This window comes from Dasypus novemcinctus, chromosome 18 (genome assembly GCF_030445035.2).
Source record: "Dasypus novemcinctus isolate mDasNov1 chromosome 18, mDasNov1.1.hap2, whole genome shotgun sequence".
Lineage (NCBI taxonomy): Eukaryota > Metazoa > Chordata > Mammalia > Cingulata > Dasypodidae > Dasypus > Dasypus novemcinctus.
Genome location: NC_080690.1, coordinates 2,239,911 through 2,254,533, shown reverse-complemented (window position 1 = coordinate 2,254,533; position 14,623 = coordinate 2,239,911). Strand labels below are relative to the sequence as shown.

Genomic DNA, 14,623 nt, shown 5'->3' with positions numbered 1-14,623 from the left:
GGAATGATGATGCCACAACACTGATGACCCTGGAGGACGTCAGGCCGCGCGAGAGGAGCAGGTCACAAGAAGCCGCATTTTCTCCGATCCCATTTATACGAAACGTGCAGGCAGGCAGAGCCGTAGAGATGGGGAGCAGAGGCGTGCGAGCCCGGGCTGGGGCCAGGCCGCTGGCGGGCGGGCTCTCTGGAGGATGGAACTAGATGGAGTCTTGGAACTAGACGGGTGGTGCCTGTTCGATGCTGTGACTGCGCCACTCGCCCCTGAACTGCACACTGGAAGGAGTTAGTGATTGCAGTTGTGTGTACATCATCTCAGTTAAAAATTACAAGGAGTAAGGGGGCCAGGCCTAGAGGTCAGTGGTTCTGGGTTCAAATTCCGCCTCCACACCTGCTAGTTAGGGGTGTCAGGCAAGGCCCATCCTCTGAGCCTCAGTTTCCTCTTCTGTAAAGTGGGGAGACTGCAGTCCTGCCCCCAGGGTGGTGGCGGGAGCCCGACTGCTGCGGTGGGCCGGGCGGCACCCAGGCCTCCTCTGACTTCCTGGCGTGGGCTGAGGCTGGGCCGTGCGGGCAGAGGGCACTGGCGGCGGGTGGTCCTGGCAGCTGGCACTCTGGGCCCTTCCTCGGGCAGCAGCCCCTCTGGGCGTCGTGCTGGGCAGCACTGCCTGTCTCGGCAGACCCCCGAGCCCCCGGGATCTGCACCCACCTCACTTCTGCCGTGCCGCTATCTTCCCTCCCCAGACAGACCACTCCCGTGCGGACGCTCGGTGGTGTAGGGTGTAGACACTTGGCAGTGTAGACCCCTGGGGGTGTAGACCCCTGGTGGTATAGACCCTGCTGGTGTAGACTCTGGTGATGTAGACCCTTCATGACACAGAACCCTGGTGGTGTAGACGCTTGACAGTGTAGGCCTCTGGCGGTGTAGACCCTGGTGGGGTAGATCCCCCCGCTGCCCCGGGCCTGCACACCCCGAGGCCCCCAGCTGTTTGGTGATAGAGGCCCGGTAGTCTCTGGTCCCAGTTCGTCACCCCTGGACACCGAAGCCCCCAACCAGGCTGCACCCATCGGACCCTGCCCACCGGGAAGTGGGGTTCCGGATCCTTCTGTGGGGCTCACACCCGGGGCCTGAACTGACGAGCTCGAGAACGGGTTCCCAGCCTCTGGTCCCCACCCAAGAGCTCCGCGCGGACGACCCGCCGTCGGCACCCGGTTCTCGGCGCCTGCCCCGTCTCCTCGTGGACGTGCTGGACGCGGCCCCGCCCTGCCCACCCTGTTTCTCGAGACAGGCCCTGGCACAGCCTCGTTGCAGCCCGAGGGGTCGTCTCCGGGACGCAACGATGGCTGCGAGCCCTGGACCCGGCGGCCGCCCCGCGCCGGCGATCCCCAGCTGGCGAGCTGTTTTTACAAGTGCAAATCTCTGCGCGTCATCCCCGCTCTCGGCGTCCTGCTGCGGGGCTCGTCTGGAAGGCGTCGGGGAGCCTGAGCCCCGTTTTAGGAGGCTCCTCCGCTGGACACCTGCTTTGTCTCTCAGAGCCGGCCGAGGACAGGGGAGCGCCTCCCCGCGGCCGCCCACGGCGGGCGGAGGTCCAGCCTGGGAGCAGCTGGGGAAGCGGAGCTGGGCTGGCTCCTGGCCGGAGAGGAGGACTGAGCATGGCCGCTGGGCTCGCTGCAGGCAGACGGACGCCGGTGAGCGCAGGAGAGATCTGTGCCGGGTCATCCAGACGCCGAGGTGAGCTTCAGGTGGCCGAGGGTCGGCTGGCCCAGCTGGCCGTCCTGTGCTTCATCTATTCCTCTGTTGCCAAGTGACCGAGTAGGAAGGACGGAGCTGAGGGTGTCGGCCCGGCTCCTGGACCAGCCCTGGGCCAGCAGGAGAGGGCCTGGAAACAACCACTAGAGTTAGGCCATGGGTGGACGTGGACCGTGGGAGGGGGTGAGCTCAGCCCCCTCTGACCCCTCCCCCCACGGCCCAAGGGCTTCCCCAGGAGAAGGTCAGCGATGGCCTCAGATCCTGGACAGCCTGTTCTCACGGTGTGTCACCCCAACATGTCCCCACCTGCCGAATCCGGCCCCCGGAGACCCACGGCTGCCACCTACCCGCCGAGTGTGTCTCATCACTCACCGCTGGTGCCGAGATGCGTCTGTTTTATCGCATTCTGCCCTTTATATGTTACAAAGGGGGGTGGAAAATGGAAAAATGTCAGCATGAGCCAAAGGGAAGGTCCCAGGGACCTGGAGCAAAGCTAAGCCTGCAGAGAACGGGAGGTGTGCAGCCTTGCTGCAACACCGTCTCCCCCCAAACCTGCCCGCCCCGGCCCTCCCCGATCGGCAGGGCGTCCTCCGTGTGGCTCGGCCCAGAGCCTGGGTTGTCCTTGATTGGCCTGACTCTCTCTCGTGTCCCGTGGCCGGTCAGCTCTGGTTTATGGAGGAAAAGGACACAGAAGGCTGGACCTGTGGGAACAGCCCATCTCTCCAGGAGGGAGGCCCCCATGGTGCCCCAATGGCCACCACAAATCTCCAGCATCGATTCGTGCCCCTGAGTTCAGGAGCCCAGGACCTGTGCAAAGTGGCCTTGTCTGAATTTCCAGATTTAGCAGAGAAGATCAGCAGATTTCACTTGGCTTAAAAATAACACCTAGTTCAGGATTAAAAAAAAAAAAAAAAATCCCAGGCTCACAGAGGAAATTCTGACAAGGGGAATAATCTTGACTCCGAGAAATATACAGTCTTAATCTTCAGAGCCGTCGTCAGCAAATACACCATAAGTGTGCAGGAGAGGAGACCTTTTTCTCCTGTTTACACACATGTTTTCACATTTCCATTAACATGGTTTGTGTCTATGGCTTGGCCTCAAAGCTGTAAACCAAGCCTATCGACCATTTGAGTTGCAGTGGGCACTTGTTTCTGCCTGGCCACACATGGATTGTGCATTTTTTTCTGCCTTGCCACGCGTGGATTGTGCACGTCCTTCTGCCTTGCCACATGTGGATTACAGGAATAACCCACCCCACTCCCGATGCTCAGTGGAGCTGTCATTGGCTGCAGGCCGTGTTGGAGCTGCTGCTCTGGTTCTAGGCCCTGGAGAAGGCTGTGCCCTCCACTGCCACGGCAACCAGGGCTGCTGGCCCCAAGGCTCCCCTCGGCTTTGGGCACAGCAGGTGAGGGGCGGAAGGCACTCAACCAGATGAGGGGCAGAGCTCGCGGCTGGGAAGGGAGCTCCTGGGAGCCAAGAGACCAATTCTGCCTTTTAGAAAACCCATCAGACAACGTCCAGGGGGCCGGGGCTCGTATCACCCCCCACACACCTCCTACTTTGAGGACCTGCCTGACGCGTGCCTGGTCCACGCCTGCCCCACATCTGTGTTCACACCAGGTCTAAAGTTAATCCACACCTGGTCCACACCTGAGCCCTGCCTGACCCACACTCGGTCCACCCCTGGTCTTTGTTTAATCCACATCTAGTCCACACCTGACCCGTGCCTGGCCCACACCTGCCCCACATCTGGTCCACGCCCGGTCTGTGTTTGATCCATGTCTACTCCACGCCTGACCCTGTCTGGTCTGTGCTCCCTCCACACCCAGTCCACACTTGACCCAGCTGGGGTCAGGGGAGCAGAGAAGACGTGTTCAGAGAAGACAGCCACAGAAGTAGCATTAGGCAGAGGCAGGAGTGTGACAAAGAGCCACGGGAGAGGCAGTTCAGAGGTGGGAGCCACGTGCCCAAGTCCCCGTGGCAGAAGCGTCCGTCCTGCAGGAGCAGCTTGTGCTGTCTTTCACAGCACAGGCAAGTAAAGTGGTCAGGTTTACCTTTCTCCAAAAAGTCGCTCCCCTGCCATGAGGAGGGTGGACCTGGCTGGAGGGGGCAGCTGCTGAGGGGCAGCGGTGGAGTGAGGTCAAGGATGTGACTTAGGGACGGGGGACGGCAGCCTGGAGGGGCAGGGCAGAGGAGACAGAGGGCAGCGGGCAGACCGGAACGAGTGGTCAGTGGGGGGTGAGAGGAGGGAGGGCCAGGGCAGGCTTTGGTCACTGGTCACTGGGCAGATGGCGTGGCCTTTGAGTCAGGGGCGGTGGGCGTGGGGCCAGCTGGGGCTGGGAACAGGGCAGCGAGCAGGACCACCGAGGCCCCGGGAAGCGCGTGGCCTGGCCTGAGGTCCCCACGGGGGCTTCTGGAGGTTTGCCCTGAGACAGAAGCAGAAGTGGAGGCAGGCGAGGGTGCAGCGGGGTGGGGGGGGGGGCGACACCCAGGCCCACGGGGCACGGAAGTCCTGGCTGAGACAAACGGGTGACGGAAAGAGGGTGGAGAGGACGGGCGGCCGCTGAGAACCGGGGATCCCGAGAGCCGTGTTGGGGGCATCACCGGCGCGACGTGGAGGTTTATGTGGCCCCGTGGCGAGGCTGGAGGGCAGATGCTGCTGGGAGGCGCCTTGTCCAGGGGTCAGCGCCACGGTCAGTGACCTCAGCCTGACGACCCTGTTGGGGGGAGCCTCGTCCACCTGAGGGCCCTTCAGAGGGGAGCAGCCCTGCCTGGCCCCGCGCGAGCCCCCGCCACCCCCGCCCTGCGGATTCCGCACCTGCCAGCCCCGCGGGGCGAGCGCGCCAGCTCCCTGGAGAGCGGCTCGGAGCGCGACAGGGGCACTGGTGAACCCCCCGGCTCGTGCCCCCCACGGGCTGACGGCCTCGGCCTGTGGGGCCCTTGCCCCGGGATGCAGGGACAGGGAGGGCGGGGGCCTTGGGCCACGACGCTTCCCACTCATCGTGTTCTCACGCAGAGACAATGACATGAAAGCAAAGGGCGGGGGCCTTGACCTTTCAGGTTTGGCCGAGACACTGCAGGACAATCGCGGGCGCCCCCTCCCCGCGCCTGTCCCAGGGCGGCAGCCCTGGACCGCGGCCACCTCAGGCGGGGGGCTCAGCGGGTTTACTTTTTCTTTGTGCTCTTGCTTTGAGGGCTGAAATCCATGTCTTTTCCTCTCAGTGTGTGGTTTTTTAAAACTATTTTTTTGAAGATACATAGATCACAAAAATGTTACATTAAAAAACATGAGAGGTTCCCACAATCCCCACATCCCACCCCTCTCCTCCCACATCAACAGCCTCTTCCATCATCGTGGCACATTCATGGCATTTGGTGAAACATTTTGGGGCACTGCTGCACCCCATGGATTAGAGTTTACGTTGTAGCTCACACTCTCCCCCAGTCCATTCAGTGGGTCACGGCAGGATATACAATGTTCAGTATCTGTCCCTGCAGCATCATTCAGGACAACTCCAAGTCCGGGTGGCTCAGTTTCCAGGAGTAGCTCTGCCCCAGGAGTAGCTCAGTGCCCAGGGAGTATCTCAGCGTCTCAGGGATAACACAGGTTTTTAAAACAGCTGGAAAAGGGGAGCATCTCACAGGACATAGAGAAGACCCTACCTCAGCCTGGGAAATGAGGAAGGAGCACGCCCACCTCTCCCGAGTTCCTGTTGGAAAACGACATCCGACGGCCGCGAGCGCCATCCCCGGCTGCCATCCCTCCTTCCCTGCAGGGCCGCGGGAGCCGCCTGGACGCCAGGACCTTTCCCGTCCCGACGCGCCGTGAGAGCTGCCCACCGATGGAGGCCAGCCCGCCTCTGCCGACTGGTTTTCTCCAGTGTGTTGGGGAGTAAGGTCAAGGGTGAAGAATGGAAGGCAGAGGCCGGCTGCACGGGCTTACCTGGAAAGGGCAGAGATTATTCCAGAAGGTGGGAAGGGAGAGGCGAGGAAAGCGAGAGCCTGTGTAGGGTGGGCTCAGGGTGCTGCTGGGGGGGCCTGCATGGGCTGTGGGGAGCCCCCGAGCAGCTCCCTGACCCGTCCTCAATGGACCCTGCCCCCTTGGGCCGCCCTCACTCGCGCCTCGAGCGGGGCGCTCCGGGCTGCTGGACTCCAGGCCTGAGGTCGAGCCTCCCGGCCAGCTTGGACAGAGGAAGCCCTCCTGTGGGCCACTGCCGAAGGCCGAGCTCCAGGGCCCGTGGGGTCAGTCCCGGGGCCCCCCGTGCTTCGTGTGCTACCCACTCTCACCCCCGTCGAGTTTCCAGGTCACAGGTTGGTCCACTGCAGCTGGCAGCGCTCTGCTGCCTGTTTCGGTCAGTAAAGTTTTATTGGAACTCGCGCCTCCCTACATGCCCTCCCATCCTTGTACCCCCTTTTTAAAGCATAATACTTAACTTTTTTAAAAACATAAATCTCACACAGCGAGCATGGGTCAAAGTTTTATTTAACCCGTTAGGGAAGGATCCTGCGGTCTTTGGTGGCAGCTCAGAAGAAAATACCAAACTCGGATTAGCTAGTGGAGGGAAAGTAGTGCTGAGATAAGCTTGTGACGTTGCAAACAAATTGGTTACTGTCCCAAGGACAAAGGAAACAAATGTGGCGCTAAGCTGTCCGCCGGGCAAGGAAGAAAATCACCCCACTTCGTCAGGCGCGCAGAGCTGTGACGTGCCTGGGCTGCGGTGAACGGTTCCCTAGACTCGAATGGCTTGGAAATCCACCCCACCCGCAGCTTCCGCCACGGCAGCGTGACACTGCAAGGTCAGGCCATCGTCTTTTTGGCTAAGTCAGGTGCACACCCGTCCTTGGCACCGGGTGGCTGGAGAAGGGGCGCCTGGCGGGCTGGGCGCGCTGGAGGCGGGACAAGCACTCCCGAGACTTTCGCAAGAGGCCCACGACGATCCAACAAACAGCGCTTGCACAAGTAACCCAAAGCAAGACGGGATAGGAATGGTTTCAGAACAATCTGGGCTTATCGTTCCATCTCAGAGATTACAAGGAACAAACAGACTTTTATTCCGTCATAAAAGTAGGTCATGCGCATGGAATCCTGGGATGCTGTCCAGCGCCGAGCGGACGGGGCGGTCGCCCCCTCGAGGGCCTCAGGCCGGAGCACAGTTCCTGCCCTCTCGTCCAGCTCCCGTAGCTCCGGATCCGTCCTTCCCCCTGGTCGGAGAGCACGTGCAGCGGCGCAGGCGCTGGGCGGTAAGGAGCTCTCGTCAGAACGCAGCTGCAGGCTACTGAGGACCAAGGCTTGGCGCTGACTTTTAAGGCTCAGGACGCCCCCTCTGTTGGATGCAGTTTATTTTCTTTGATTTAATACACAGGCCGGGGAGGGCTAGCGCCAAGGCCGCAAAGGCGCGGACGAGCTGAGCGGGGCTTGGCCTCCAGGCCCCTACTCTCACCTCCGGCCAGTCTCAGCGTCCTCCGCTGTAAAAGCGGGAGGAATCTTCCAGAACTTTCATAGACCTTGTGCGTTGATTAATGAGCGGCCGTGGCTCCCGCCCCCCCAGCCACACGAGGCGGTTGCTCACCGAGCTGGTTAGAAACGCCACTGCGGGGCCTTCCGCAGGCCCGTGTCCTGGGGGGAGGCGAGACCCCCAGGGGGGCTCTGACACCCGGCGGGGCTGAGGCTTCCCTATGGGGCCCGAGACCCCAGCCCAGGGCCGGGCGCCGGCGGAGCTTGCGCCTTGGGGTCCACGGCTGGGCCTGGCGCTCCCTCGTCCAGCCAACTGGCGCTCGCCCGCTGGGGGCCGAGGGAAAGGCGTCCTTTCCGGGCACTTCTGCACCTCTCCCTCTGAGCCAGGCCGCCTCAGCCTGCACCTGCCCTGAAAGCGATCCTTTAGGCCCCGGCGTGTTTTAATTTTAAACCACTTTTGTTGAAAACGAGTTTCCTACGTGGAGTAACTTTCCTCGGGCGCTGGTTCAAGCCTGGTCTGTCTCACGACGCCCCCGCAGCCAACCGGGGGGGGGGCAGGGGCTGCCCATGGACCCCCACCCCCTCCATGCCCCGCGTGCCCGCTGGCACCTGCCTTGCAGGTGGACACTCGGGGCCTCAGCCCGGGGCTTTGGCCAGCGGAGGCGAGACCCGCAGAGGAGAGCGTGGGCGCCGAGCACTCAGCCCTGTGTCCAGGTGGAGAGCTGCCCGCCCCTTGGGCAGCTCTTTAAACTGACTTTTTTATTTGCAGGATCTACAAATAATTTTACTGAAACTGAACACATAACGCAGCGGTCTGCGCAGGCTGGAGCCACCCTTCCCCAGCCTGCCGAGAACACCGAGCGGTAAAGAGCTTTGAGGAGCCCCTCTGCGGGAAGGCAGCCCCCCCCCACGCCGTCACATCCCGGCGAAGTGTCCCTCCACACCGTCCCTTTCCGTCCCTGCCTGGAGCACAAGGGGCAGGCGCCCTGTGCTTTTCCTTGACATCTCCCGCAGCAGTGGGGATCCTGGGGACAGGGGCTGGGGTGCCCCTCAGAGCTCCTGCCACCAACCCTGGGGGGCTGCCCTTACCCAGCCAGGGTGGAGGGTGGTCCCTTCTGAGGGAGGGGCTGGTGCCAAGGCCAGGGGCCCACGCCTCGCCCGCGCCCTACTCCTGGGGATCAGTGCCGTCACCTGGTGCCATGGGGGAGGGGTCCTCTCAGCCCCCGGTGGAGAGAGGCCTCTGCGGCCGCCCCCCCCTTCCCGCCAACACCCAGCAGCTGTCCCTTGCTCGGGGGCTAGTGGGTGGGGCCCCCCGGTCCATCCAGCACAGCAGAAGCTGAGCCGCCCTGGTGGGAACGCACCGACGGGGGGAGTGCCTGGTGGGTGTCCTAGAGCCCGGCCGGGAGGGGCAGAGCTTGAGGCCAAGGGCTGCGCCCCCGGCACCCACCCCAAACAGGCCCACCCCGTTCTGTGCTCCTCGCAGCGGGTGCCAGGGAGGGTGGGCTGGTGCCGCGTCCCGAGCCCTCACCTGTCCCCGGTCAGCTTCCTCGGCCCCACCCAGGCCGCACCCAGGCCCCACCGCGGGGCCGTCGGGCGACGATTCCAGCCCATGCCTTCAGCGTGCCGCCCCACCTGGGGTCCCCGGGGCGGGGGGCTTCTGGCTTGTGCGCGCCACCCCAGGCTCACGTCCCCTAGAGGGTCACAGGGGTGTCCGGGGACGCAGGTGGGCAGGGGTCCAGCTTCATGATGCCATGGACAGAGCGGCTAATGAGGCCAGCTTGGCGCCTGCTCCAGGAAGCCCTCCTGCTCCTCCAGCTCCCCCGAGGGACCCCCCCGGTGACCGCACGCCTCGTCGTACCCCTCCCCTGAGCCTCCTCCACACAGCACAGGTGCCGTGGCACCGCCCAGCCCCTCACCTGAGGGCTCAGCTTCTCAGGCCTCGTGAGCCGGGCCCCCGTCCTGTCACGGAGCGTGAAGCGGGACGTGACCACGATGCAGGGCACAAGACTGCACCCAGCCCGCTCGGCGCCTGCCGCGCCGGGAGCCCCTGGGCCGCCACCCCCCAGGCCCGAGCTTGGGAGCCGCTGGGTCCGCGTCGGGGCCGCCACAGCACAGTGGGCCAGCGGCCGCTCCGCCGCCATCACCGTGCCCGGCCACGGCCTCCACTCGCGGGTACCGCCACCACCTTCAGCAGACCCGACCACCCCCTAAATCGACACGTTGCCAAGTTAAATACTTACGAAGTCAGCCTCGCAGGTGCACGAAGCCCGTTCCAGGTGCTCAGGGGCTCGGGGTCCCCGCGCCCGGCGGCCGCAGTCCTGGCCAGCAGGGCCCTTAGGCCTCCTCCCAGCCCCCTCCTCCCAGCCCCCTCCTGCCCTTCAGGTCTAGGCCCCCCACCCAGAGGAAGCTTCTGGACTGCTGTGGCTGCGCACGCGAGCCGTCAGAGCCTGGGTGCGCTTACAGCAGGGGGTGGGCTGAGTAACGGCCCCCGAAGATCCCCCCACCCCCGTGAACCTGCCCTCACGCGGCCGAAGGGTGCAGGTGGGGTGAAGTAAGGACCTGCCCACCCGCAGGGGTGCCTCGGGAGGGGGCGGCGCCCAGTCAGAGCGAGAGGCCCGGGGCAGGAGTGGAGGCTGGAGGGGCACGGGGCCTCCGGGGAGCCAGCTTGCCCTTGCCTCCGTGGGGCTGATTCGTGGCCTCCGGCCTCCAGGGCTCCCCAGTGGGCAGTCTGAGCTACCTTTTTTTAAAGATTTAGTTTTTATTTATTTCCCTTCCCTTACCCCTGCCCCAGTTGTCTGCTCTCTGTGTCCATTTGCTGTGTGTTCTTCTGTGTCTTGTCAGCGGCACTGGGAATCTGTGTCTCTTTTTGTTGCGTCATCTTGCTGTGTCAGCTCTCTGTGTGTGTGGTGCCATTCCTGGACGGGCTGCACTTTCTTTCGCACTGGGTGGCTCTCCTTATGGGGCGCACTCCTTGCGCGTGGGGCTCCCCTACATGGGGGACACCCCTGCGTGGCAGGGCACTCCTTGCACGTGCACATGAGCCAGCTCCACACGGGTCAGGAGGCTGGGGTTTAAACCGTGGCCCTCCCATGTGGTGGGCGGATGCTCTATCTGTTGAGCCACATCCGCTTCCCCGGAGCTGCTTTAAACCACGGGACGGTGGCCTAACAGCAGCAGCAGGGAGCCCACACGGCAGGCCAAAGCCCGCCTCACAGACACCCAAGGATGGCTACCGTTTCCCAAGTGACAAGAACTATCACCCTTAAAAACATCCTGCCCTCCGATACCATCCCTCTGTGCCCGTTGGAGCCTCCGCCCGCTAGGTATTCTCAGCCCAACTCTTTTTCCTTGTGTTGTTTGTTTGTTTTAGGCGGTACCGGGGATTGAACCTGGGACCTCATACGTGGGAAGCAGGCGCTCAACCACTGAGCTGCACCTGCTCCCCTCGGGTCGCCTTTAACAGCCGCCCTCCCACCATGGCACCCAACCTGCCCAGGAGACAGAGATGCCTGCAGCCTACGTGCGCCGCTGTGAGAGCTTCGAGCCTGCATCTGGACGGAGCACGGCCGCACGACAGGTGCGGTGAGCAGGTGTCCTTTTCACAAGGAAGTTCTGCTTGTGGGGCGCCTGCCAGAGAGCTGCCGAGCCCCAGGCCGGGCTGCAGGCGCTGGCCCGCAGGAAGCTGTGGCGGCAGAGAAAAGTCAGTTTCTGCCAAAATAAACCGATGGCATCCTGTAGCTCCTCTCCTTTGCTTTAGAAGTTAGCTGTGGGCTCTTGCAGGCCTGTTTAGGTCTGTTTGTTCTTTATCTCCCCCAGAAAGAAGTAGAGGCTATCACTCCACCGTCGGACACAGACGAGCCCTTGCTTGTTTTCCTGCGTGGCGTTTGACGTTTATGTTAAACACATGCTGACGGTGAATGTCCATCAGCATGACGCGATGCTGTAAGGCGGCAGGGTCGGGCTGTTCTGGGGGCAGGGCAGCTCTCTGCAGGTTTCTCTGTCCTTCCCTGGCACATAGTGCACGTCTTATTCACTAGAGCCTTGAAAATCTAGTTGTGTCAGTTTTCTCATTTATTCTTCAAGATTATTTTGGCTCTCATGGTTCATACAAATCCAGAATTAGGTTTGCAGTTTACACACACACACACACACACACACACACACACACACAGAAACCTGAGGGGGTTTTTTATTGGGATTGCATCAGCTCTGTAGATGATTTCGAGGAGAATGGCATCTTCATAACTGTGAGTGTGCCAATCTGTGAACACAGCCCGGCTTTCCATTGATTTAGATCTCTGATTTGGCAAACAGAGGCGCTGCCCGCAGCTGCCCCAGCCGGAACCCTGCACGGCCAGGGCTGCGTCGTCCACGCTCGGGCAGGGCCACGTCCCCGAGCACAGCCGGGCCTGACCCCCTTGCCCCGTGGCTTCCTTCTGGACCCCGAAACCTGGCCCCACCTAACACGGGCCACGGCGGGGAGCCCGGCGGTGCAGGCGTTCCCAGAAGGGGGGCAGAAACCAGCCAGACGCTGCGGTTGTGGTTCCACCAGAAATAAAGCAAGCTGTCAACACAGGACGACAAGCTTACGAGAACGGGCAGGCCAGAATCATCAGGAAGCTCAGTCCACCTTCCAGAATTCTGTGCTCTTTAAGGTTATAGATGTCTAAATGAAAACGTGCACTTTGCAGGTTGTCGCGTTTGGGCGATAGCTCCAGGGTGCTTTCAACTTGAGGCCGGGACGTCAGGTCCATGTGAAACCTGGAGACTCGAGGACCCGACGCCTGCGTCTCCACGGCCCCCGAAATGGCTGGTGCCAGCACCTGCCGCCTCCCTCCCCGCAGGGCCGCCCGTCCCCGGGGGTCCCGCCCAGCCTCGGAGGGTCCCGGCCTTGCCGGCTTTCTGGACAGAGTGGGCGGCTTCTCCAGAGGGGTTTGGACCCCGCTGGTCAGGGCCCAGCCAGGGGCTTCAGGGGCCAACCAGTTGGTGACTTTAAGCCACAGAGAAAACAACCCAATATTGCTCACGGTTCGTAAATCTCCTCCGTGCGCCCGTTAGGCACCGCCAGGGCCGCCCGCCTTGGACAACTGTGGGAAACACCCTGCAGGGGCCCGCCCAGGTCCCGAGCCCCCGCCTCCTCTCCGAGAAGCCCCTGGGCCTTGGGAGCTTGTACCACGTGATCACAGGCCTCAGGCCAAGCGACCCACCGGGGGACCCAGCCCCGGCCAAGAGGCTCCCGTCTCGCCCAAGGACGCGCGCTGGGAAAGAAGCACGGGCGGCTGGGTCTCTGTGCTGTGCTCAGGGTGGCCGGGGATGGGACACGGGGCGCTGTCTGGAAGGCGCCGAGTGACGCCCACGAGAAGCCGGCGGCCCGTGGCCCGGCGAGAGCGCGGCGCGGGCGGCGCTGGCCGGCGGGGGCTCGCGGCCCAGTCCCCTGAGGTGACCCGTGTCCCAGCCTCAAGCCCTCGAGCGTCCTTAGCTTCTCTGAAGTGGTTTTTCATTTGGCATTGGAAAGCCCATGGACAGAAACAATGACCCCTTTCTCTTTTTAATTTCCAAAGTTTACACATGACCAGGCCACGCGCTGGGGAAACAATCCCCTCTCTCTTTAAAAGCCAGTCTACCATTAACTCCGAGATCATGCCTTCCGGGACCTCGTGCCCTCTTCAGTGGCCCGGAAGGACGAACGGACCTTCCGGTTCATCAGGGGCTGAAGTGGGCGATAGTTGTTCACCATGGCCTTCTCTTCCTCGCCCGGCGCGGAGCACAGCAGGGTCCGGAAGGCGGCGAGCTGGGGGACAGAGCGGGCAGGGGGCGCTGGGGCGGGGAGGCGTGGCCGGCCCCCGGCGTCCACCTCGGGCCCGGGGCCGAGAGGGCAGGCGCGACGGCGGGACCCCAGACCACTCTCCAGAGGCACCGCAGCTTCCGACTTGGCCTCCGGGGGAAGCGGGCGCCGAAGCAGCCCCCCAGAAGGCGCCAGCCCGCTCACTGGCCACCTGACAGCGCCACCTTGGGAATGCGTCCCCAGCCCCGCCACGCTTCCAGATGCCGGCTGCACCCGCTGCCCTCTGACCTCAACCTCCTGAGAGGTCCTAAGCCAGAGCCACCCACGTCCTGACCCACAGAAACCCAGGGAGATAATGAATGGTGACTGCTTTGGGCTGCTGAGTGTTGGAGCTATTTGTTCCGCAGCAATGAGTAGCCAAAGATGTAACCGCTGCACTGGCAAATGCAATATAACTGCCCAAGTAGCCTTTGGATTCACTTTTCTCTCAAAGAACTAAAAGCTTTTTTTTTGAGGATTCGTCTCACTTGTTCTCAGAATTCACTTAGGAGCTGTGGGAGGCTAACGCACGTTTAATAGGAGGGGAGCAGGTCTACACGGGGACCATTTATTGAGCGAGTCAGAGCCTCATGCCCAGAGAGCACCCCTAGAACCGGCGGGGGGGGCAGCCCGGGCTCTTGCTTTGCCCGATGAGGATTCTTTCAGAAATGCAGCCTTTCTCCTCTCGGCCGCCTTGACAAGCGCTCCCCCCCCCCGCCCCCCCATAATAGCTGTTGGCTTACGCCTCTAGTTCCCGCCGGACAACGAGGAGCAGAGCCCAGCCCCCTGGCCCCTCTTCCCCCCCGGACAACATCTGGCACACAAAGGTGCTGACTGCAAGCTTGTAGGGGCGCTAAGGGGACTTGGCGACAAGAGGCCGTTTTTCAACCAAAGTCCTCGCGTGCTCGGCAGTCCTGCTTTGGGAAAGGTTGGGGAATGTGCCCCCGCGTCTCAGAGTTCAGCCTGTGAGAGCAGATGGCACCATCCTGTGGCTCTTACATACGAGAGCATTTCCGCTGATTGGTGAGATTGGAAGAACCCAGAAAAAGTACACTCAAACCAAAGATGATGAATACTGCTGGGATTGATTGGAAATGTCTGCCCTGGGCAAGGGACGGGAGCACTGTGCTGTGCTTGATGCATATCTGTCATCCCTGACTTCTAAACTGCCCTAGACAGACAGACTTCCAGCACATTCTGAAGAGTTTAGACAAAAAGATACTATAACTATTTTAAGAAGTCCTATACTAGTTACTCACTTAAGAGAAATTGGAATATTTAGAAAAGAAAAAGAAAGAAAATTAAAAGCACCACTGCAGACCTAAGGCCGTGGGACGGCCATTGGTACGTTTCTATCTGTGTGGCAGATTAGATACTGTTCAGGAGATACCTGCTCTGCTCCCCCGTGGGGGGAAGGGGCTACGTTTCCCTGCCCCACTGAATTGGGCTTGCCACTGCTCCTTGCTTTGGCCAATGGGATGTGAGCAGGCACGGTGCAAGCAGAGACTTTAAATGCATCTGTGCAGTTTGACTTGTCTTTTGCCTTCCTGGCTCTTACTATGAGAACCTATCCTGGGTCAGTACTTATCCAAGAA

General features: G+C 61.9%; 1 protein-coding gene across 5 annotated transcripts in view; it reads right to left on the bottom strand.

Annotated features, from left to right (window-relative positions):
* Nucleotides 1–5,037: 5,037 nt before the first annotated feature.
* The window catches only part of CA5A (carbonic anhydrase 5A), a 33,739-nt gene continuing 24,153 nt past the window's right edge, over nucleotides 5,038–14,623 (bottom strand). For 3 of the 5 annotated variants that reach the window (XM_004459907.5, XM_071209037.1, XM_004459906.5), the window contains one exon: nucleotides 6,215–12,995. In XM_004459907.5, coding sequence (XP_004459964.2) covers nucleotides 12,843–12,995 — 153 coding nt within the window. In that variant the 3' untranslated portion in view covers nucleotides 6,215–12,842. Of the gene's footprint in view, nucleotides 5,693–6,214; nucleotides 12,996–14,623 lie in introns of those variants that run through there. The other 2 variants (XM_004459908.3, XR_011646255.1) reach the window with 2 other exon arrangements.